At 33.1% G+C, this 23,431-nt stretch overlaps 1 protein-coding gene across 1 annotated transcript in view; it reads right to left on the reverse strand.

Moving 5' to 3' along the window:
- LOC129742248 (myosin-G heavy chain) overlaps positions 1-23,431 on the reverse strand; it is a 513,355-nt gene that overhangs the window by 208,259 nt on the left and 281,665 nt on the right. Inside the window, exon 9 of the mRNA XM_055734123.1 lies at positions 6,876-7,345. Coding sequence (XP_055590098.1) covers positions 6,876-7,345 — 470 coding nt within the window. The remainder of the gene's footprint in view (positions 1-6,875; positions 7,346-23,431) is intronic.

A 23,431-nucleotide genomic window follows, 5' to 3' on the forward strand; every position in this document is an offset into this window, starting at 1 on the left:
ATTTCTGAGTTTATTTTTTGCAAGTTCGCATACATATGCTTTTCAAATCGGTATTTCAAGGCCGCAGCTACGAATTTTTAGGGTGAACAGTTGCCACAAATATCAATATTTTAAGAATTTTCAGAACAAAATACAGTCATTCATTTCAAGAACAGAAAAGTGACAGTTCATGCAAAGGTTTATTGATAAGAATGTGGAAGCTATTCTGACAACCCTAAGAAGCATGTGATACGCAGATTCTTTTGGAAAAATTAAGATTGTTTTTAAATATTATAATAAAAAAAAACATTATCATGTGTACGGCGATTGAGCGATTTTTTTTAAACAAACCTTTCAATTTCCATTCGTTTGAAAACCTTTTAGCTACCCTTTCGCAATAACTACAAGTTTAAAAGTGAGCAGTAAGTGTTTATTGTTTTTATCATCCATTAAAGTGATAATTTTTTTTCCCAACAAAAGTGAAAACAATCTCAAAAAACTCTATTAACCAAATCATAAATGCATTTCGGAAGCAGTAAACGGTTACGAGTTTTTTTCTCATTTTTTCTCATTTTTTCGTAGCAAGTATTCTTCGTTCCAATCGCCCGCCTCAGATGGGGTCAATATTTCACAGCAAAAATCAACACCGAAAGGTGGGAAAATTTGGCCCCCGGATTGAAGTGTAAACAAACAAAAAAGCACGGCGCACATAATTGGCATCTTTTGGCCGCCCCATTAGCTTATGTTAGCTCTGTCGGCAATCGGAAGAGAAAAGAGGGAATTCTTTTTTACTTGTTTACTGCCACTGACCGGATGAACAGAAACTGGTGTACTTATGGCGAAAATTGTCTCACAGATTTAGGCGGCAGAGTTTTTCGTCAAAATGCCGGCCTAGTGTTGTTTAGTGTCATTCAACTTTAAGCAATAAACTTCATGTAAATAGATTTTTTTACAACCTGAAAAATATTGTTGCAATAGACTGAGTCGATTTGATGTCATTTTTGAATTTTTTAAATCTTAGTGTCTTAAATGCTTTGTTTTGATTAAAAACTCATCCATGATTTCTTTTGCAGATTTTTTAAGTAACATTGACATGAGTTAATTTAAACTTTGAGGTTTGTATGGAAAATTTAATGTTTTATACTGAAAAATAAACATCTTTTTTGTTGCTTCTGTGTAACCGAACTTGCTCATAAATTTTGGGCTAATTTATAAATTCTCTAAAGGAAATTTTCCGCTAAAGAACTTTTTCGAAGGTCCTAACTTATTTGATAAAAAAGTTAAAAGGTGTTGAATGGGGACATGTCTTCTGGTATTAAAAAAACAATAAATTCAATTGACATCACTGCTGAGTGTCTAGTGAGTATTACATGACTACTTTTCAAATGTCACACATAAATGAAAGGACATTAGATGACTTGTTGCTTCTAGGGCGTTTAGCGCCAAAGAAATTAGATTCCAGTGAAATTTGAGACGAAACATGTCGAAACAGGTGTCAAGTAATTTTAAATTGCTTCCTTGATCTATCTAATAAAATGTAGGTCAAATTAGCCAAAATATCTTCTATATCTGAATATTAAAATTCTATCGACTGGATGGGTAATGAATAATGATTTTCGGCGATTTCAGTCACGAAAAAATCATAAAACGATTTTTATTTCTTCATCCGACGTTTCGGCATTTATTATGCCTTTTTCAAGGAGTTGAAATTTCTCGTTTTAATTGTCCAAAAAGTTTTTTGAATCTGCTAAGCTGTCTAATCGGGAAATGTAAGTCCAGTTGTTATTGATCTGGTTGCGATGGATATAAAACTTTGAAGGTTTTAAAAACGAAAACGGATATAAAAATTATTTTCACTGTTTTGGATGTTGTTTTCCACCTAGCCACTACTGATGTTTGTTGCAACAACTGGACTTACATTTCCTGATTAGACAGTTTAGCAGATTCAAAAAACTTTTTGGACAATTAAAACGATAAATTTCAACTCCTTGAAAAAGGCATAATAAATGAAGAAACGTCGGATGAAGAAATAAAAATCGTTTTATGATTTTTTCGTGACTGAAATCGCCAAAAATCAATTTAGTCATATCTTCTATATCTATCTATACTTAAGGTTAAAGAACATCTTTCTTTTAAACAACTATTTTAAAGAAAGATGTTCTTTAACCTTAAGTATATCCAAAGATCTCTAAGATCCCCCGGATAAGGGGGAGGGGGGGACTGAAACGTATAATAAACCAGTCAATGGGGCCCCCTAGAATAATTTCTATTATTTCCTTATGGCCGGAACAAATTTAAAATCCTTCTTTTGTCACTTGGAGTTGAAGAATGACATGGGGGGATGATGGCTATAAAAATAATCTTAATTTTCAATAAATTGAAACAAATTGGACCAAAAAATGTATGCAATAAATTTGTATACAAACTACATTGTGCAAAATCAAAAAATAGAGTTAATTTAGATCGATATTTGAAAAACATCTAAAATTCAAAAGGTGATGTAATTTCCATTCTCTAAAATTTGACTTTCACTCTTTTGAATTTTAGAAATTAAACTACCTTAACTTTATTTATTCCCCCTTTCGGGATTTTGGGAAAATAGTAGAGATGGGGGAGGGGGCTGACAAAAGAAGAATTTGATATTTGTTCCGGCCTAATATCTCGATTAGTTTCACTGTAATACAAGTTACAAGAGGGCCATTTAGAGTATGCATGGCAGAATTTTTCCGCAATTATGCGGGATGATCAAATCGGATTATTTTTTTTTCAAAAACTGGCAAAAATTGCATATTTGGAATTTTTCAACACAAATTCCAGACAAATTTTAGCAGAATCCATAAATTCAAAAAAAATTAACCAAAGGGTGAGAAAAAACACCGTTTCAATAAAGCTAGCTCAAAGTAAGTTTAGCCCAATTTGAACAAACACAGACTTGATTCAACAATATTGTGGCAGCCAAGCTTGAACGTAGTTTGCTAAACTTGTTCATCTTACTTTGAAACCCCGGGCATGTCCGAATAAATCTGCGAAATCTGAAATGCTTAGCTTAGAATAAATAAAATATCATTTTCTCTTAACAAGTCAAAAGATCATATTTTTGGAAGTCCTATAAATCAAAAGTTATGTGTTAATATGTATTTTTTCCCACATTAGAATAGAAACTAAACGGCTTTTACGCCGGATGGAGTAATTTTTTCTTAGCTTTGTCTAAATATGAATAAAATACGGTACTTATAAGTTGTTTAGAGATGATTTGCAGTGCAGAATCGATGGCACGGAGAAATACACCATTTAAGTTCAGCTTTCCAAAGAATTTTCTGCGAGTATCCATGCCAGACAAATCCGAGCATTTTTACCCAAAAACCTGGCAAAATCCGAGCATTGAATTTTCAAATTTTCGAGGGTCTTTCTCATGAAAATTCAAGAGGAATTGTAAAAAACATCAAAAGATTGACATTTCTATAAATTGTTTGCAAGTTTATTTTAAAGAAACAAGCTAAAAAACATCAAAGATTTTGTTTACAAAATGGTTATTTTGGTTTATATTTTGCTCATATTGTAGATACATTTGGGATGAATCCGGGCATTTTTTCTCAGAACTTTTCCCATTTATTCTTTTAAACTCTGAAATGCAACTGGAAATATGCAATCTATCTATTGATTCATTTTTTGTATAAACTTTCTGAATGAATTTTTACTAAACATTGCAGAATTTTCTCTGGTCAATATCCGGTTAAATAAAGCTTGCCAGAAATTTTAAAGCACGTATCTGGGTAGGACAAATCCAGGAAATTGTATTTAAAAACCTGGCAAAATCCGGTAATTTGATTTCAAAATTTAAGAAGAAAATCCGGGCACAATCCGGGCGAAATCCGGGCAAATTTTATCAAAACCCAGAAATTACTCAACAACAATCAAGCCAAAATAATAAAAAAAAACTCATCAAAACTTATCTACAGATTTTATATTGTATTCAAAGTAAGCAAAAAAACCTTTCATGATTATTGTTATGAAACTTGCTCAAAAAAATTCGTTTTTAAGGCATACATAAATAAAATTTACAATACAATTTGTTTTTTTTTTTGGTTGATATGCTAAAATAAGACCAATCTTTATTAATTTTTCATACCAGTTTCATTCTTAGATTTGATATTCAAAGTGAACCCTTTCCAACTGATTTAACCGAAGTATTATGCTATTGATTTTCAAGTATATTTTTCAAATTATTCTCTGCCTAAGTAAATATCTTGCATATCATTTTCCAATGGAACATTCTCAAATTATTTTCATTGGAAAAAAAATTCTTAAAGTTGAATTGAGAATCGCTATACGTGATTTTCTAAACATGAATTGCTCTTTGTTTTAAATTCTACAAAAGTGATTCAATTCATTTAGGTTTTCAAATTTTGTGTTGATACTCTAATTCCTAAGATATTTTTGAGTTTTGAGAGATTTTGTTCAGTAGCTTGAACAATTTAAAAAATATGAAATTGAAATAATCATTTGGAATATGAAATGTATGTTTTTTATTCCTTCATTGGCTATGATGGTCACTTTTATTCTCAATTTTTAATTTCAGTTTCGTCAACAAAATACTATGCAAATGATACTTTTGAGAACAAAACATATTTGACTCAAAAACATCAGTGCGTATGATAATTTAACTATGGTAAACATACTTGTTGTTCAAACTAATTCAGGACCATTAATCATCAAACCGTAAACAAACAAATTTTGAGCTGCTTTCAAGTTTCATAATTTTCAAAATACTTCCAGAGCATCGGGAGAACACACTAACATTGACCGATGTGTGTCGGAAGTTTACTCTACAAAATCGTTTCAAGTTTACTCTACAAAATCGTTTTTTGACGATTCCCGAGTAAAATTCGGAAAGTTTTAAACAAATTCTGGGCATCAAGGCCTGGTATTTTTTATTGGATTTATGGGCAAGCCTGGATATTTGCAAAAATCCTCGAATAGGGGAAAACTGTACAAGACGCACCAGGCAGCGGGGTCTTTTTCTTCTTCTTTCTGATTTGGAGCTTGTGCTCCTTGGGGAGGGCTAGTAACTGGACTATATACCCAGGCAGCGGTGTAAAAACGGCCCATACAATTTTTTCTCAAAAATACACTAGCCTTTGGCTTCGAATATTGTTTTTCTTAATTTTTATAGTAGCAAACAAGCTTTTTCATAGTTTATTAGATGAAAAATTCACAAGAACGACTTAAGTTCTAATAGAAACAGAAAGATTGATGGAATCAGCTCGAAACTTGTTATTTTTCAAGAAGGTTTTATGGTTAACCAGCCTGAGCAATCTAATGAAACTACAGCTTTTTTCAAGAAATTGACTTTCATTGCCTACCTGAAGGCGTTTTACTTATTAGAATATAAAACAAGTGTATTTTGAAAAGCGAAATTTTCAATAAGTTACGCAATAATGAATGGTTTTTTGCCAAAGTTACGTCAGTTTACAAAAATACGATGAGCACGTAATTAAACATTTGATGTTTCAATTATTACATTCCGTATTCATTGTTCCACTTCTTACCACCCTTTCGGTAAGGTGCGTTGCGTCCACTAGTTTTGGCATTCTACCCCGCGGTTTGTTTTCTGGCGGTTTTAGTTTTTTACAAAAATATAATCAAAATCATGTTTTTATCATATTCTTTCTTTTTGATAATACGTAAATCTGATCACTGAATTGTTGTATACCTAATTTGGTACTTTGATGATTGGAATTGCTGTCAATAGCAAGTATGCCTAACTGGTGCGTCTTGAAAAAGTTTTCCCCTAAATGATAATCAAAGTATAAAGCTATCCACAGTAAAAGATACATCTGAGATGTTTTACTGAAACCATAAGTTTTTGAGGATTGTGTAGCTTTTTCAAAATTACTAGTGGATATTTTATGAAATATGTAACATCATTATAACTAAATTAAAGATTTTGTTATTGCTTAAATTTTAAAAATAAATATTCGGTCTACTCGACCCATTTCAACGAACACTCAGCTCACCTTTTCGGTAAGCCGAATATTCGGCTTAACGGATACTGGTGGTATTCGGCACATCTCTACTTTACTATAGAGTAATCCGTTTGAGATACAACTTTACAGGGATTATTTTATATGGCAACATTCGTGCTAAACCGTTCGGTTTTGGCAACTTTCCAAAAACTTTTTTTTGTCACTTTTTTATTTTTATTGTTATTATAACAACAAAATTGATGTAAAAACTTATATAAGCATTAAATTTATTAGATGGGCTTGATTATTTTGGTTTTAAGCAGCTAAAACAGAATATTTGTTTTTACTGGAAACCAGAGTTGTGAGAACTCGACTAGAAATTTTCCCACTGTAAAACGATGGAAACATTTGAAAATAAGGAATCATAAACTTACATTCTACGAAAAACATGTGAAAAATTTGCAAATCTATGTTTTTTCTTAATAAGATACGAAATTACGGACTTCGACAAAGTTGTTCAACGGAAAATTTTGTTTAAAGAATTTATAAACTGGCACAAAAACCTTAAGCAGGCTCGGTTCCACAGATGGAAGAAAAATTGTGTTGATTTTTGTGTAAATTTTTTTTTGAATTTTCCTATACAAACCTTAAAGTTCCGATTTATTCATGTCAACGTTTTTTTTTAATTTTGCAAAAAAAACATGGATGAGTTTTGAACCAAAATGAAGCTTTTTAGATTCCAGGGTTTGTGAAATTCAAAAATGATCGCAAATCGACTCAGTCTATTATAGAGTAACGCCAGACTGCAGAGTGCTCATTCATACGATATCCCCTTGTAAATTCTTATATGAATAAGTTTCCTCTCAATGGAAGCAATAGGAATCGCATTTCAAATAAGAAACGTAATAAAGACATCAAATGGGTACTTACGAAGAATTTCTCCTCGTTGAACCGGGTCTGAAGCGTCCGCATCACCGCATCCTCGGTGAGTGGCCCTGGCAAGTGTATTAGGTCGTCCAAATTGGCCGTCGATTTACCGGTCTGTCCTTTCCGCTCAATACTGACACCGGTTCCGGACAGTCCTATGACTGCGCCTCCAACAATACCGTGTGGTCCCACATCAGCGGATCCATTCATGCCCATACTGCCTCCGCCGTTTCCAACTGATCCACCACCGATGCCATTGGCGCTGTGATGTGTGAGGGTACCACCCACTATGGTTGGCCCTCCCCCACCCGGTCCACTTGAAGCACATCCATTTGGCCCGTTTAGGTGTCCAGCACTCCCTAAGATGTTCGACGAACCCAACGATCCGGTTCCTCCATACCCAAGGGTTGTTCTCCGAGGAAGAGTTCCGCCACCGGTTAAGCTGGTCAAACCTCCGCCACATTGCGATGAATCTACGCGAAAAGATAGAAAGAGGAGAAAATAGAAGATCATGAGAAAATTTGCCTTCTAGATTGTGCCATTCCGATGAAACCGGCGAGGGCGAAGGTGTTAAATTAAGCGTTGGCACGATGTTCGTCTTAAGCGGAGATATTATTTGCGTGCCAACATGATGCATGATGTGGGAACGCGAATTCCATCCACTTCATGAGTTTCCCATATGTGTACAACTAATTACTTTACAAAATCGGTTTGGTTTTGTCGACCGTATGCTGCGGGGCAGAATTTCTCGGATTGCGCACAGCCAAACCATTTCAAGTATTGTACAAGATGAAAAGATTAATATGAAAAAACAACACCATCAACACTTCGTTTTTTTTTATTGCTACATCGATTATCCATTATCTCAAGTTGTTCTTTTTATTAATCGATTGGGCAGCGAAAGTTTCCGTATCGTAATCTGTTAAGGTCTTTCTCTCCAGTGGTGGTTAATGTCTTGAATCAACAACATGTTTTTCCGTTCCCGTTCCGCACGGCCAAAGTTGAAAGCTACATACGCAAGTACGCAAGACAGGAAAAAAACGCTGCAGATTATAACGGACCTGCAGTAATGCCTGCCCATTTGTAATCTTAATATGCCATTTATAAGACCACTTCTACCGATGTATGTGACTCGATTTAGCGCGACAAAAATACCTTTTTACTCATGGACACACCAGCGTGATAATTGTTGCCGATTTATTACTCGGGTTGGGACATTATTTTTGGTCGTTCAGAAATTTGGGTCACATGGGTAACGCAATTTCTCGACTTTTGAGCGTTATGGCCTATTCAATGTTGATAAATTTTATTGGAGTTTACATTACAATAATGCATAATTCGAAAAGGTTGAAAATGATTTAATGATTCTGAAATGGGAGAATGTGTCTTAAAGCTTAGTGCATTTAGAAATGGGACAGTTACGAATGCGTGTATCTCAAAACTTTATATGAAGGAAATTAAAGTAATCTTATGATAATTCATGAAAAATTTTGAAGAAAATATTTAAGTTTTTTTTTGTAAGAAAAAAATCTACATTATTCTTGGTACCTCCCAACGGCCAGCGCACACTTTTTTCAGTCATGATGTTGATCAGTTTTTCAAACTTATTCTTCGTCTAGTTTGTATTTTAGGTGGCTACATCCTCCTCCTTCAATTTCTGGAACTTTTCGGTCCAATACAACTCTTTAAAAAGAAACTGAGGTCAATTTAGTGCTGTGTCGAAATTAACAAATTTCATTATTTTTGAGCAACTTTTTTGAGCGTTTGTTATGGAGTTTCTGCTGGCAAAATCTGACAATAACGACGAAAAACCATCATATGGTTGAACTTAAAGTATGATCGGTTAGTAACATACAAGATTACTCTTTTTAGGCTTTCAAAAAAAAATTGTTGTTTTTTCACAGAAGCAGAATTTTGGCAAATCATTATAATCTATACAAAATGACCAGAAAACACAAACTTTAATATATTCGGGACCTTACCACGATCAGACATGGTATTTGATTCAAAAGCTGGAATTCGTTCAAAATAGGGTATTTTGGATAACGTGCCGCTATTAAGCCTACCTCTTTTCTGATACTAGTAAACGAGCTATGAGCAAAAGAAATTGTCCCATTTCTAAAAGAACTAAGCTTTACTTATTCCTGATCAACATTATTGCCTTCTCATAAAGCATCAATTTTCCATGAAAATTTTGAGAAAGTAATTCATTCATCAGCATCGATACCACTATTTCGAAACAGTTTATGAGATTGGAAACCTTTTGCGAAAATGACGATTGCAAAAAAAAAAAATATTATCAAACAAATTTTTATTCAAGTTAGCAATCGTATCAAGATTAAAATTTTTGAAAAGTTTTTTTTTGTTTAAACTCTAAATACTTGCAGCATGTTTCTGAAAATTGCGAGGATTTGTGTGGAAGTATTTTTAAAGATTTGTGAATTTTCATCTGACGGTGCGCATTAATTTTGGAAACCTACTCTTATTTAGCTGTAGTTGAAAAGATAGAATTCTAAATGCAATAGAAGAACTTAAATAGAACAAGGTAGAGTATGAAACAATTGAAATAACTTAAAGTATTTATTTGGGGTCTTAATGTTACTTGTCAAAAATAATTTCAGAAAGTTAGACAATTGTAAAAAAAAATTACGCTTTTCTCGAATGCACAAACCTGTCTTTGGAAAGAAAATACAAACATGCAAATACTGCATTTTTTCAGACAGCCAAGCTGCACTTAAATCATTGAAATCATGGAAATGTTCTCTAAAATTTAATTTTTGAGCAGCACGGCGCCATCTATAACATATACTTTTTTCAAAAAAAGCTATTTTGTGATAACGTTTCATGTTTTCTGAAATGACTCAAAATTTTTTATTTGGTCGAAGATATAGCAAATTTAGCCGGTTGTCCTCCTTCGACAAAATAAAACGACAAATTTGACTTTTTATCATTTAACCACAGTAAAGTGGCACGATCCTAGATCTGACCAAAACAGAGTATCCACTTTTTTCAGACTTATTGAAGTGGTATGTAGTGAAAAAAGTCGCTTTTGGAGGGAGTCTTTTTTGTATAGTAAGCTATTTATCGAGTCAATCGTTATGGAAAACTGACTGTTTTGTAGCTGCCACAGATCGTCAGCTTGTTCAAGAACTAGTAATCATGTTTTTTTTATTTCTTCAGAACATCCAGACGAGACTTCTAAACGAAATTTTTTTGACTGGAAACCAGGTGCCGCTAACGAGTTAGTTTTGCTGTCCATCGCGATTTTTTTCAAAATATCTCCCCGTTAGCGAGCGGAATCTTCATTCAGCGTGTCTTTTTTGTTTCCTTTTTAAAAATGGAAATAACAAAAAACAGCATGATTGAAAAAAAAACAACTGGAAAAGCATTGAAGGAGCAAAACAATCGGAGCGAATTATTGTTCCACATAAAAATCGCAAAGATTCTAACATTATCAAAAACAGATTTAATAACTTCTACAGGATTAATAACAGGACACTATGAATGAAGATATCATCTTAAACTAATGGGAAAGTCAATATTTATGACTTTCGTCAATTTTTTTTAGGCTGAGAAGGAAACATCGGAGCACCTTCTATGTGAATGCCCTTATCTTATATCAAAATAAACTAATCTACTTGGTAAAAGAATATTAGATCCTTCTGAAGTGCTTTCTCTAGGATCGAATAAGGTTGTTAACTACATTCATGTTGATCTTCCAAATTGAGAAAATGCTATTGAACAAGAAAGTGAATCTACTGTAATCAATCAAAGTGGTCTATTTTAATTAGCTTCAGTAAAAAGGGGACAAACCACAAAGGATTTATCAACTAGTCATAGTGGTGGGGACCCGACAAGAGAGAAAAGAAACAAATAAATTAGTCTAAACAATATTATTTCTCTAGTTTGGTATGTAAAAACATTAAATTGATTTTATTCATAAAAAAACTGTTCCAGTATCTTTTGGTATTATGGTTTCAAATTCAATTTTAAACTTGACTTCAGTTAAAAGAATCTATAAAGGAATATGATATGTTATAATAATATGATTTCAAACTTCCTTTTAATGTTATCTAAAAATATGATGAAATAGTTTGGGATTTGAAATACCTGTCTCTTTATTTCTATTTTGACTTGGTTAGCAATTAAAAAAAAATCAAATTTTTTACAACTCAGCATGAAAGCTCAATCAATAAAATACTTCAACTCTTAAATAAAACTAACAATTGAAACAAAAAAAAAATCGAGTACATAAACTACTGATCCATGATGGTTTATGGTCAAAAAAATTTCATTAGAACAGATTTTGGGTTATCCTCAAAATAAGAAATTTAGCTACAAGAAAAAAAACTTTTACAATTATCCAAATCTCCGGCAACAGTACGTTGAGGTTAAAATCCGTTTTTCTTATGATTTTCTTATGATTAAACAATTTTCTATCCAGCTTCACTCCTCTGTTAGTGCGCGCCTCTCAACCTGAAGGTTGAGGTGCAAATCTCCTATATGTACCCCAAACCTTTCAAGAATTGTTACAATTCTAAACAATTCTTGAAACATTGAGTAAGCAGGAGACAGTTCAACATTGCAAACACAGTGAATGATACAACACAAAAATTGCGTACAACATGTGTTTGCAAGAGTTAAATTCTTGTATTTTTGGTGGTCTACATCCTACCTGATTGCGTTAAAATCTTGATATAATGCTTTCTAGGGGAGATATAATTAAGTTATGATTTCATGGACTTTTTGTTATTATTTGAGATATTTTAACATGCTACGATTACTTAATAAGGGTAGATACTTTTGATTTGGACATGAGCTAGTTTTTGACAAATTTTCAATTAAAGGCTTGTCTTTGTATTTGGTTGCTCAAGCTATCAATGTTAATATTTTATTTTTATTTTTGCTCTCCCAGTTTATCATATGCTGAATATAAAAATTCTTTTAAAGAAATTGTTCAGTAACAGTAAATCATTAATTTGCAAGTAACATTCTAAATTTAATTCTAAATGTGAAATTCTATGTCATCGGCCAAATAAGCATGATTTTGAATCATGAAAAAACTTACCTTTTATTCGATTAAAAGCAACATAAAAGAAATCAATGGATGGATAAGGTTCTGAATACAAACATTTAGGTTATTTATTTCATATTTTTGCTAACATTACATGAAATTTCAACAGTTTTTTATGCTGTCGAAAACGAACGCTGAAAGTTCACCATATAATTTATATTTCGTGTGTATGTTTATACTGTTTTCAAGGTGTAAAAACGCCGCGAAGTAGACAAGTAATTCCATTATGCAAATATTCATATTCCTGTGCAAAAAAAGGAGGTGGACATGTTCTTGTCGAAAACTAAAACTTTTGGTGTCGAAAACTAAAATTGAATGTCGAAACCTAGACGATCGTGGGGTTTTAGTACAAAGATAATAAGAACTTTGTTTTGAGACTTTTGATCAATAAAAAAGGTAGAGAATAAAAAAAAAGTCAGATTCATAGAACCAAAAATATTTGAGATGGTAAACTTCAGTCAATCAATTTATTTATATGGTTTTTCTGGCAACACAAACAAAAACTGTCGAAAACTAGGTATTTTACCCTATATCTCATTTGCAAAAGAAAAATTGAAAATCAAAATACGTCATCTCTCTTCTGATCGGGATGTGACTAGGACGACTTTTTTCAAAGGTTCATGAAATTTTCGTTGAATGCTACAAAAAACAAGAGTTTGTTGGATAGTTATTTGGTAAACTTCAAGAATATGTATAGTTTGTTGAGGTTTGGTTGAATTTAATTTAACAGCAAGAATTTATACACGGGAGTTTTACAAAACGGAAAATCGTTTTTGTAATAAACAGATTTGTCAAAATTTTCGAATTATTTTGGATAATTTATAAAATATCTAAACGAAAAGCAGAAAAAGCTACACAATCATCAAGAACTTGTGGTTTCAATAAAACTTCTTAAGTGTATCCGTGTATCTTTCACTGTAGATCACACAGGAGAATGCAGACAAGTATCGCTTTATACTTTGATCATCTATTATTCCAGATTTTCTTGATATATTCAGGCTTGCCCATAAATCTAGTGAAGAACTCGACAAAAGTCGAATTTTGCCGGGATGCCACCCGGATTAAGCTTGGGTTTATTAAGTTTATTTTCTTTACCAAATAAAAAACAAATTTGTCCTTAAAAATTTTTAGATTTTGTGTTTGAAAAGATTGAAAAAATTGAAAAGAAATTTTTGTGTATCTAATGCTCAGAAACGATCTTAACCTTCTAAAGCCGTTTGCTAAATATCCGTTTCGAGGAAATTTAATTTGGGGTTTAATTTCGTTCTCCTGGCTAAAAATGTTAACCGATTAGGATGATATTATATTCTGCTGTTGTGATTCAATGAAAATTTTAAATCTCAAGTAATTTTCTTTTTTTTTTCTTGTATGTAAAAATGTCTAGATTTCATAAGAATTCCCTTTGATTTTTACAAATTATTCAAAAATCGTCTTGAATTGCCGATCATGGTGATACGTGTGGCAGAAAGTATGGTTTGCTTTTGGTAAAAGATCATCGCGTTCTTTTTAACAACAATTTTGAAGATATTTTGCTCAAATTCGATCTTCATCTCATTCAATATTGCTTGGCACCTGTTTCGACATGATTTGTCCTAGTTTTCACAGGAACTTTTTTTTAAGAAAATCCCGCTGTCCCACTTTATTTTAAAAATGTCCTGCTTTTTTCTGAGAAAAGTTTTGTGGTAGATTCAACCCTTTTCGATTTTACCACTTTAAAATAGTTGGTGCTTGATGAAAACGCTTCTTATAAAATCACTCCTCGATCATAAAACTAGTAGTATTGTTACAAAGATCTAACGTTAACCGATAAGGATGTAAAAGTTAAATAGGTAACACTTTTATGAAGTTTCACTGACTTTCACCGGAAAAACCTTAGCCTCGATTCAAATTTATTGGTTCAACACAACAAATCATTCAAATCTGATGTTTTTTGTGTGTTAAGGTTTCTCAAAATTAGCAGCATTTTTTTACATGAGACAAGACTAAAAACCACGGAATTATGTAAATCAAAATTAAAAAAAATCTCAAGTATATTTTTGCATCAAAATACATTAGCATTTTTAAACAGTATTTAAGGCTTCTTAAACATTGATCAGGATTATTTTAATAAAACTTGCACAAAAAAAGTATTTTTTGAGCATGTTCTAGAATGTTTATATATTTCGATTATTAAAAATATTCATTAAGTTGCTTTCAAATGATGATGGCTCCAGGTGCTTCTCCAAAATCCTAGCAGAATCCCTTGAATGTAAAGCTTGAAAAACATATTCCGGATAAAATAGAACAGGATTACCGAGTGAAAAAAAATGTTAAAATTAATAAACTTGCAAGATAATTGAAAACGGCAGTTTAAAAATATAAAAACTTTCTTATAATTTATGATTTCAAATCCCTCTGATCTAACATTTTTGACTTAAATTACGCATTATACAAAGATGAAAGTTTTCTTAAGAATTCAATTTCTAAAACAATTTTTTTTTTGTCTATATATTATTACTATCTAAGAACTATTTTAGCTGAAGTAACATATACATTAGGGTGTCCCAAAACTGCAAAACTTCTGGGAATCTGGGGGCTCACCCTCCAAATGGTAGATTAGGATGTGCACAACAAACTTTTGTATGGGGCCGACTTAAAAAAAATCATGTTTAGAGGTTCCGCAAGCGCGATCTTTGAAAAAAGTCCACTTTCAAAAGATTTGATTTTAAATAAATTCTGGGTCTAAAAATTCTCATACAATTTATATTTTTTACTAGCTGACCCGGTGTGCTTTGCTACACCTTTCAAAATCAAATGATATTTTCAGAAATTATTTAAATTTTCATTGATTTGTTTGCATTATTTTATATCAAATTATAGCATAATTTATAAGCAACCGCTATAAAATGAGAGCTGCTGAAGATCTGATAATTTTAATCCCTTTCTTTAAGCTTTACCCTAAAAAAAAGGGTCTCAATTTAATCGTACGCAAATATTCTATCTTATAAAATATGGATGTTTTTGCTTGATATGTTCTGGATTTATGCTATAAAACTAATAAGAGAGACCTCCTGCCCTTCCCTTTACCCCCTGCTGAATGGAGGTCGTGGTCTTTTATAATAATCATACCCATTTTTTTTCGTTCCCAAAAATCTGTAACAATCGTAGAAACATATCTTGTAACCAAGTACCTTTCCATGCTATATTTGTTACCATTTGTTGGCTTTGTTAGCATAAATTGAGAACTTATGCTCACCTCCCTCCTCCGATGTACCTACTCACTGAAAGAAGGATGGTGTGTCAGATAATCATAGAATCATACCAAATTGATTTTCCATGTTGAGTTTTGTCCATTTCTCGATTTTGTAAAAAAAAAAGTTAAATGTAAGCTTTCCTCTTCCCTTCCTATATTCCCAATTTTATCATTCTACTGCAAGAAAGAAATTGTTTCACATAGAAAAATTTCTCGTATTGAAATACCATCCCATGCCAAATTTTATTTTATTTGCGTAGTAAATTTTTGGGTTATGCATAAACCTGAAAGGGAGTACCATCCCCCTTCCGTTCTCCCCATTGAATGGAGGGGTGAGAACTTAATATTTATAAAAGTATTTTGGTACTCAAATACTTTTTGATGCCAAATTTGGTTTCATTTGCTCAATTAATTCTCGAGTTGAGCGAAAAAAAATGTATGGAAGTCTCCCCCCCCTTTCCCCTTTTATATCTTTCCGCTGTGGGGCAATTTATAATAGATATATTTCTCGTATCTAAATAACCTCACATGCCAAATATGGTACAATTTTCTCGATCAGCTCTACAGTTATACTGAAAATTGTAGGGGAGACTTCTCCTCCCCCTTTAATCCACCTCTTTGAAGGAGTGAGGGATACCAAATATTCATAGAAGCATTTCTCGTACCCAAATATCGTTCCGTGCCCAATTTGGTTCCATTTGCTGATGTTGTTCTTCAGTTATGCAGTAAAAATTGTATGAAACTCCCCTCCCTCTTTATTTCTCCCCGCTGGAAGAAGGACGGGGTCTCAAACAATCATTAAAACATGTAACGTTCCCAAATACCGGCCCATGCCATGTTTGGTTCCATTTGCTTAATTAATTTTTGAGTTTTGTAAAAAACTATAAAAGAGGCTCCCTCCCCCTTTGTATCTCCCTACTGAAAAAAGGGAGGGGTCTCAAATAATCATAGAAATATTTTTCGTATCCAAATACCCTCCCATGACAAATTTGGTTCCATTTACTTTATTAGTTTTTGAATTACGTAAAAAAAATAAAAAAGAGGCCCCCTCCCCCTTTCTACTGGAAAGAGGGAAATAATCATTGAAATATTTTTCGTATCCAAATAACTTCATATGCCAAATTTGGTTCCAATTTCTTGATTAGTTTTCGATATATATGAAAAATTGTAAGGTAGCCCCCCTCCCCCCTTCCTATCTCCCCACTGAGAGGAGGGAGGGGTACCTTATATTGATAGAAATATTCCACGTTCTCATATACCACTCCATGCCAAATATGATACCATTTGCTTGATTGGTTCTCGAGTTATGCAAAAAATTGTCTTTTGTCTAAGAGGCCCCTCCCCACCTTAATGAGAGAGGGAGGGGTCTCAAACCATAATAAGAACCTTCCCCTGCCTCCAATACCCCCACCTGCCAAGTTTCACGCAAATCGGTTCAGTGGTTTTCGAGTCTATAGGGAACAGACAGACAGACAGACAGACAGACAGACAGATAGACAGACAGACAGACAGAAATTCATTTTTATATATATAGATATTTTTTAAATTTTGTTTGAGTTAAACACTACACGTAAAAATTGAAAAGTGAACCGAATTTGTATCAAAATGTAAAACAAGCAGGCTATTTCCAAGAAAAAAAATTTTTTGGTCCAAAAATTTTGGATTTAACTGAGCAAAATGTGTATCAAGCGTAAATAATGCCATCAAAAGATGCGGATTTTTGTGCATTTAAACTTTGCTGAAAAAAATATGTTGTTTGTATCATCGTGTGAAAAGCTATGCACGGTTTAATCCTTAACAAAATCACAATGTAGGATATTTTTTATATAATTTATCAAATTTGTCTTAATAAATACCTACTCGTATATCAAAATACTTGCAAAAAAAGACTTGGATGGTTTAAGGGAGTCATCAGAAGGCCATATGCCAAATTTGAACGGAATCAGACAACAGGAAGGGGTTGCACTGAAACTCAAGTGTGAAAGAGATTCTTAGACATAGTGTTCTAAAGAAGCATAAAAAACTGGTTTTTCATCAAACATTTTTTTCTTCACCAATTGATTGCTTGATTATGTAAATTTTATTAAAATTTCAATTAAGACTAACATTTCACCTGAAGACTGCAACTCGATTGGACTTAAAACAAAAAAGTTATGGCTGTTCAAAGTTTGTATTTTTGTGGCAAATTGTCCTGTAAAACGCAATGAGTAAAATGTACTCATTGTTTGTTAAACGACAATTTGCCATAAAAATACAATCTTTGAACAGCCATAACTTTTTTGTTTTAAGTCCAATCGGGTTGCAGTCTTCAGGTGAAATGTTAGTCTTAATTGAAATTTTAATTAAATGTACATAATCAAGCAATCGATTGGTAAAGACAAAAATGTATGATGAAAAACCAATTTTTTATGCTTCTTTAGAACACTTTGTCTCAGAATCCCTTTCACACTTGAGATTCAGTGCAACCCCTTCCTGTGGTCCAATTCCGCTAAAATTTGGCATATGACCTTCTGATGATTCCCTTAAACCATCCAAGTCTTTTTTTGCAAGTATTTTGATTTTCAAGTAGGCATTTATTAAGGCAAATTTGATAAATTATATAAAAAATATCCTACATTGTGATTTTTGTTAAGGATTAAACCGTGCATAGCTCTTCACACGATGATACAAACAACATATTTTGTTCAGCAAAGTTTAAATGCACAAAAATCCGCATCTTTTGATGGCATTGGTATCAAAAATATTTTACGCTTGGTACACATTTTGCTCAGTTGAATCCAAAATTTTTGGACCAAAAAATTTTTTTTTCTTGGAAATAGCCTACTTGTTTTACATTTTGATACAAATTCGGTTCACTTTTCTATTTTTACGTGTAGTGTTTAACTCAAACAAAATTAAAAAAATATAAAAAATATAAATGGTATGAAAATTTTTAGATCCAGAATTTATTTAAAATCAAATCTTTTGAAAGTGGACTTTTTTCAAAGATCGCGCTTGCGGAACCTCTAAACATGATTTTTTTTAAGTCGGCCCCATACAAAAGTTTGTTGTGCACATCCTAATCTACCATTTGGAGGGTGAGCTCCCAGATTCCCAGAAGTTATGCAGTTTTGGGACACCCTAATATACATATGTATAGGAATGATCATAAAAATATGTTTTTAAGGGTTTCTTAAATGTCCGCCTTTTTGAGGAATACCCCGCTTTTTTGTGAAATGTCCCGCTTTTTCTGAAAGTGTCTGGTAAGCTTACTCTAGAAGCCACGAGTCATCTGATGTCCTTTCAGTTATTGGTGACATTTTGAAAATATCCTACTTAGAAAAAAATCAGTACATCTCTAATTTTTATCTTTTTACGAGCAAAATGTCTTAAAATCCCATTCATACTGAAGGCTCAATACAAAGTTTTCCTGTAGTCAAATCTTGCTTAAACTTGGTATGTGACCTTTTGGAAATTCAATGGACATTTAAAGCCTAGAGCGCTTGAAATTTTATCACATTTTTTCGTACTAAATAAATTAACATTAGTATCTTTCCTGTACACTATTCTTCAGTATTAAATTTAATTCAATATTTATCCAGAAAAACAAAAACTATTATTACAGTAGAACAATCAAAACTTCTACAATTTTCAACAGATTTGGATAGAAAAACTCGTCAATTCTTTGTTTTAAACCGACATTCAAAGTTCACATGAATTCAATTTTCAAAAAAGTTAATGTATACTCCAAAACTATATATGAAATGGTGTTTGTCCTGGAATAAAAAATTTATTCAGATAATTTTTTTCATTTAGATAATTTCATAAATATTAACAATACCGTCACACAAAAGTGTTGTTTAGGTGATCGACAGCAAATTTAATCATCTTCAAAATGGAAAAAAACGAGATTTTTGGATATATGAACAAGCACCCTTTTTTCCTTTTAGTAAATTTTCAAAATTGTGAACAAGTGTTTTTTTGCAATAAATATAAAAAAAAGTTCAATGCAAGTTAACCGACTGTCAAACTTTTACGATCCAAACCAACGCAAAACAATTTTAGCGCCATGTATTGCTCACACGCATGGATGGAATACCAATTTTAGCAACTCTCTGAGAAAGCTCTTTGGCGATTTGCTCAGTACCTGTACCTCCTTACCTGTGGATGTCTTTGCTCCGTAAACAGTTTGTTTTGGAGCAATTCCGGACGCTCATTACGGCGACATGGTCTGCATAATTAGACTCTTTTGGTCCGAGTTTCGTTTGATTTTGCAACCAACCAGCTAATTTGTTTTTACTTATTCTGAAGGTATCTCTCTTACAAAACGATCTACAGATTTCAATGAAGTTTATTTGGTGGTATAGTGTGAACTAAGCCTAAGAATATGACGTTGAAAAAACCACTCATCATCATTAGAGGTATGTTTCGGATGATTTCGAGTACCTTAGATCGTTTATCAACACAAAGTCGTAAGCTAATTTTGAATAATTGTGGGAACCAACTCATGATGACAAATGTATTACACTACTACTGTTGAGCTCATCTTCATGAATAAGTAACAGCAGTTTTAGTATGACTAAATGACGAAACGGTGCATTTAAACCGTGCCAATGAAAAGTTTTTCATAATTGTTCTCGTACACGCCCCAGTCATTTCTACCTACTTCTTGAATTCTTTGAAGCAATAATACGACAAACATACTGATCTTGGGCATGGTGCATGACGTTTTTTCCCTTCTGGATACAAAATGCGTCGGAGTTTGCTCAAAAGAGTCAACAATGTGACGAAGTGATTTTCCCACGCACCCCCAACTGTGTGTGGATTGACTTCTTTCTTCTCTCTGTTGACTCTCAAAAGGCCGTCTTTTGCACTGAAAGATGGATGAATGGATTTCTGTAGCGACATGGCTTATGTTTTATTGTAGGTATACTGTACCTACTATATGTAAGTTAAACTGAATGGACGCTCTGGTGTCAATGGACGGTTTATGGTCATTGTTGGGGTTGTTTTTCTGTGACATCAGCCACCGGTCAGTTCGCACCAGTTGATTGGTGACACGATTTTATGGTTTTGAATTACCCACTGCTTTTCGATCAACGTATTGCAAAATATATCACTCATAGCAGTATAAATTGATTTTATTGTTTCGTTTGATTTCAACAACACCTTTGCAGATTTGTGATATTTCGTTGAGGTTTATCAATGAATTTCTGTGTCAATGACTCCCATTGCTTCGAAAAATCCAAATTCTTTAAATTTCCTATGTGAAATCGGCGTTATAAAAAACAATTGTTTTCCATGAAACATAGATGATCGTAGCATCGTTTTTCATTTGCAATCAAGAAAATTCATTACAGCGATTTAATCTCTACCGGGTATCATACTCGGATACAACCAATCAAACAACTGACCCACAAGATGCAAAAAAAAGGCCGACGGCTTTACCCATCGATGAGTCGAGCAAACCGAAGAAGGCAGAAAAAAATCTGGCTAAACGTAGGCAACCTTCAGAAACGCTTAAGCCTTCCTTCCTTCCGCGAGCGCGGCTAGGAAGCTACTTCGAAAAAGTAACAGTATCAACAAGTTCTTCACTGATTGCTTTTAACGCTTCGTCGCTTTCCCATTCAACGTCGATGAAGATGTTGATGATGAGTTTACATTTCCATACTGTGCGCTATATCTATCTGCCTACCGGAGGTTGGGAGCTAGTTTTTTAAATAAGAAATCGCTTATATGTATCTTTGAAATTTGGAAGGAATTTTCAAGGGAATCGAATTTAAAAGTGTTGGTTGCCAAAGTGAGGCTAGAAGACTCCTTAAGGGTGAGTTACCAACAGACGTTTGAAAACTACTAGAAGTTTCAGACGACGACTTACAAAAAAATGTTGGTTCAATCTCATGAACAAGAACATTCTCAAATGAAATTAAACGCTCCCAATTTAGTATTTGACATTCTCTATGGAATAGAAAAAAAATCGTATTTAGACTTTACTTGTTTTTTTCTTGCGGCAACAAAGTTAACAACTAACTGGGGGCGATAGAGAAAAAGATAAGCTAGTTTTAATGGAGCAAGTTTTATCGTCGCAAAGGCCACCACGACACACCTGTTAGCTCAGGATTTGGTTGACTCTAGAAGGGAATTTTAATTTTTTATTTTTACATTCAACGCTCACATCGCATCATTAATTTGGTTCTCGACGAACTTTTGAGTTTTAGTTTAGTTCATGTGATCGTAGTGATCGCAGTACTGTTTGAAAAGTAGTCATCCAATACCTCGCTAGGCACAAGCAGTGATGTCAGCTGAATTGATTGATATTCAATATCAAATGACAAACCCCTCTTCAACAGCTAACAACTTTTTTTCTAATAAGATACGAAGTCACGGTCTTGGACAGAGTTGTTCAGCAAAAAAAAATCCATTAAAAAATTTATAAATTGACACTAAATCCATAACCAGGCTCGGTTCCACAGAAGAAACAAAAATAATGTTGATTTTTCAGACAAAAATATTCAATTTTCCCACACAAACATAAAAATTCGAATTTACTTAGGTAAACGTTTCTTGAAAATTCTGCAAAATATAGATGAGTTTAGAATCAAAATGAAGCTTCTAAGACCCCAGGGTTTGAGAAAATCGAAAATTACCCCAAATTGACTCAGTCAATTTCATATGGCTTGCCAGTTCAATGCCTTTTTATCGAAAAAAAACCGGTGAAAAATTGATGTCTCCGGCTCGTCAATGCTTTTGCCATCCCTACTAATGTAATACTGGTCACTCGGATGTTTTTTGTTATCAAACTTGCAAAAAATTTTGACTATTTTGATTATTTTGACTCCGCTTCGGCTTCTTCTGTTTCTTGTATGTCACTAGATCAAATCTTAACTTGGCACGATGGACGGTGATGAGAGGAGATCCCACTTTAAGATCACATTCCGAACTGAGGCAGTCTTCCTTCTGGCGTAATGACTGTCCGGTCCAAAGTTTTGTCCACCGGACTTGGTTTTTGCCCAGATTTTTTTTTGTCCACGATGCTGCTTTCCTCTCCGTGCTTCCGAACAGGTGCTCACGATACATAAAGTTTTAAGTTGAACTGTTAACAACAACACGCAAGGGAAATCAGTTGTTCAAATGTCATCCGGATTGAGCAGGGATGTTTCAAAATCGTGCTTAGACATGATCGAAACCATATATATGGAAAATTGGGCAAATGTGAACTTTGTAACGTGCTTTCTTATAGGGGTTTATATTTTCAAATATGTAATTTAAAAAAAAATAAACAAATTTAAAACACTTACACACGATTACGAGAAAACCCAAATCAGAAGATACTCCAATATTATCATATAGGGGAGAATGGGGTATCGTTTGCCTTTTTTTTTCTTTGCTCCATAACTTCTTTATTACATAAAATATAATAAAAATGGTAAATTGTATGGTTTTCTACATTCCTAATGTATCATTAGGTGATAAAATTTATTTTTTACTAATTAATTTACCCGAGTTCTGACTGTCTTTAAAACAGTTTTTTTTATTTTGAAAAATGGTGGGGAATCGTGGGCAACCAAGTCCAAATTAACCAAATTTCATGCAAAGATTATGAGTTGACCCGAAACTGTTATTTCATAACTAATTTCGTTATTTTAAGAAAATTTCAGATGAATAAAATTAAAAACGGGTTTGTTTCAACGAATAGTTTCAAAAATCTGACTCGCGTACGTTTTGGCGAAATTCCTTATATTGGATTTAAGTTCGTCTCTATCGTGTTCACTATCATTGATAGAATATTTTTCATAACTCTTCATTTGGCATAAGAAAACTTCATAAATGAGAAAAATGTATTTTGAGTTATTGATGTGTATAAAACCATCGATATAGGGCTTTTGTTACACACACATACAAGAGATCTGTTGAGCACACATCAGAGATTTTTATATGCGAAAAGAGCAAAATTCAACTAAAATGATGGTTTCCCCTTCAATGAATGTTCAATTTCTCTCAAAAACATTCATCAAGTATACTTCGAATCATTTGCAAGCAAGAGGAAACATTTGTGTGAATATTTTGTTGGATATCAGTACGGAACCAAGCAAAACCAAATGAAAAAAACAAGTCAGCCATCATTGTAAAGCATATTAAACGGTTCTCCCAGATCGTCGGGTCTATATTATAAAATTTTGAACCAGGAAGATCAAGTTAAGAGTCAAGAGAAACTTCAGCAATATTTGTCCTACTTTCACTAAAAACGCTCGTACCCTGTAAAAAATCTTAATT

Source organism: Uranotaenia lowii, chromosome 2 (assembly GCF_029784155.1).
Source record: "Uranotaenia lowii strain MFRU-FL chromosome 2, ASM2978415v1, whole genome shotgun sequence".
In the NCBI taxonomy this organism is placed as follows: Eukaryota; Metazoa; Arthropoda; class Insecta; order Diptera; family Culicidae; genus Uranotaenia; species Uranotaenia lowii.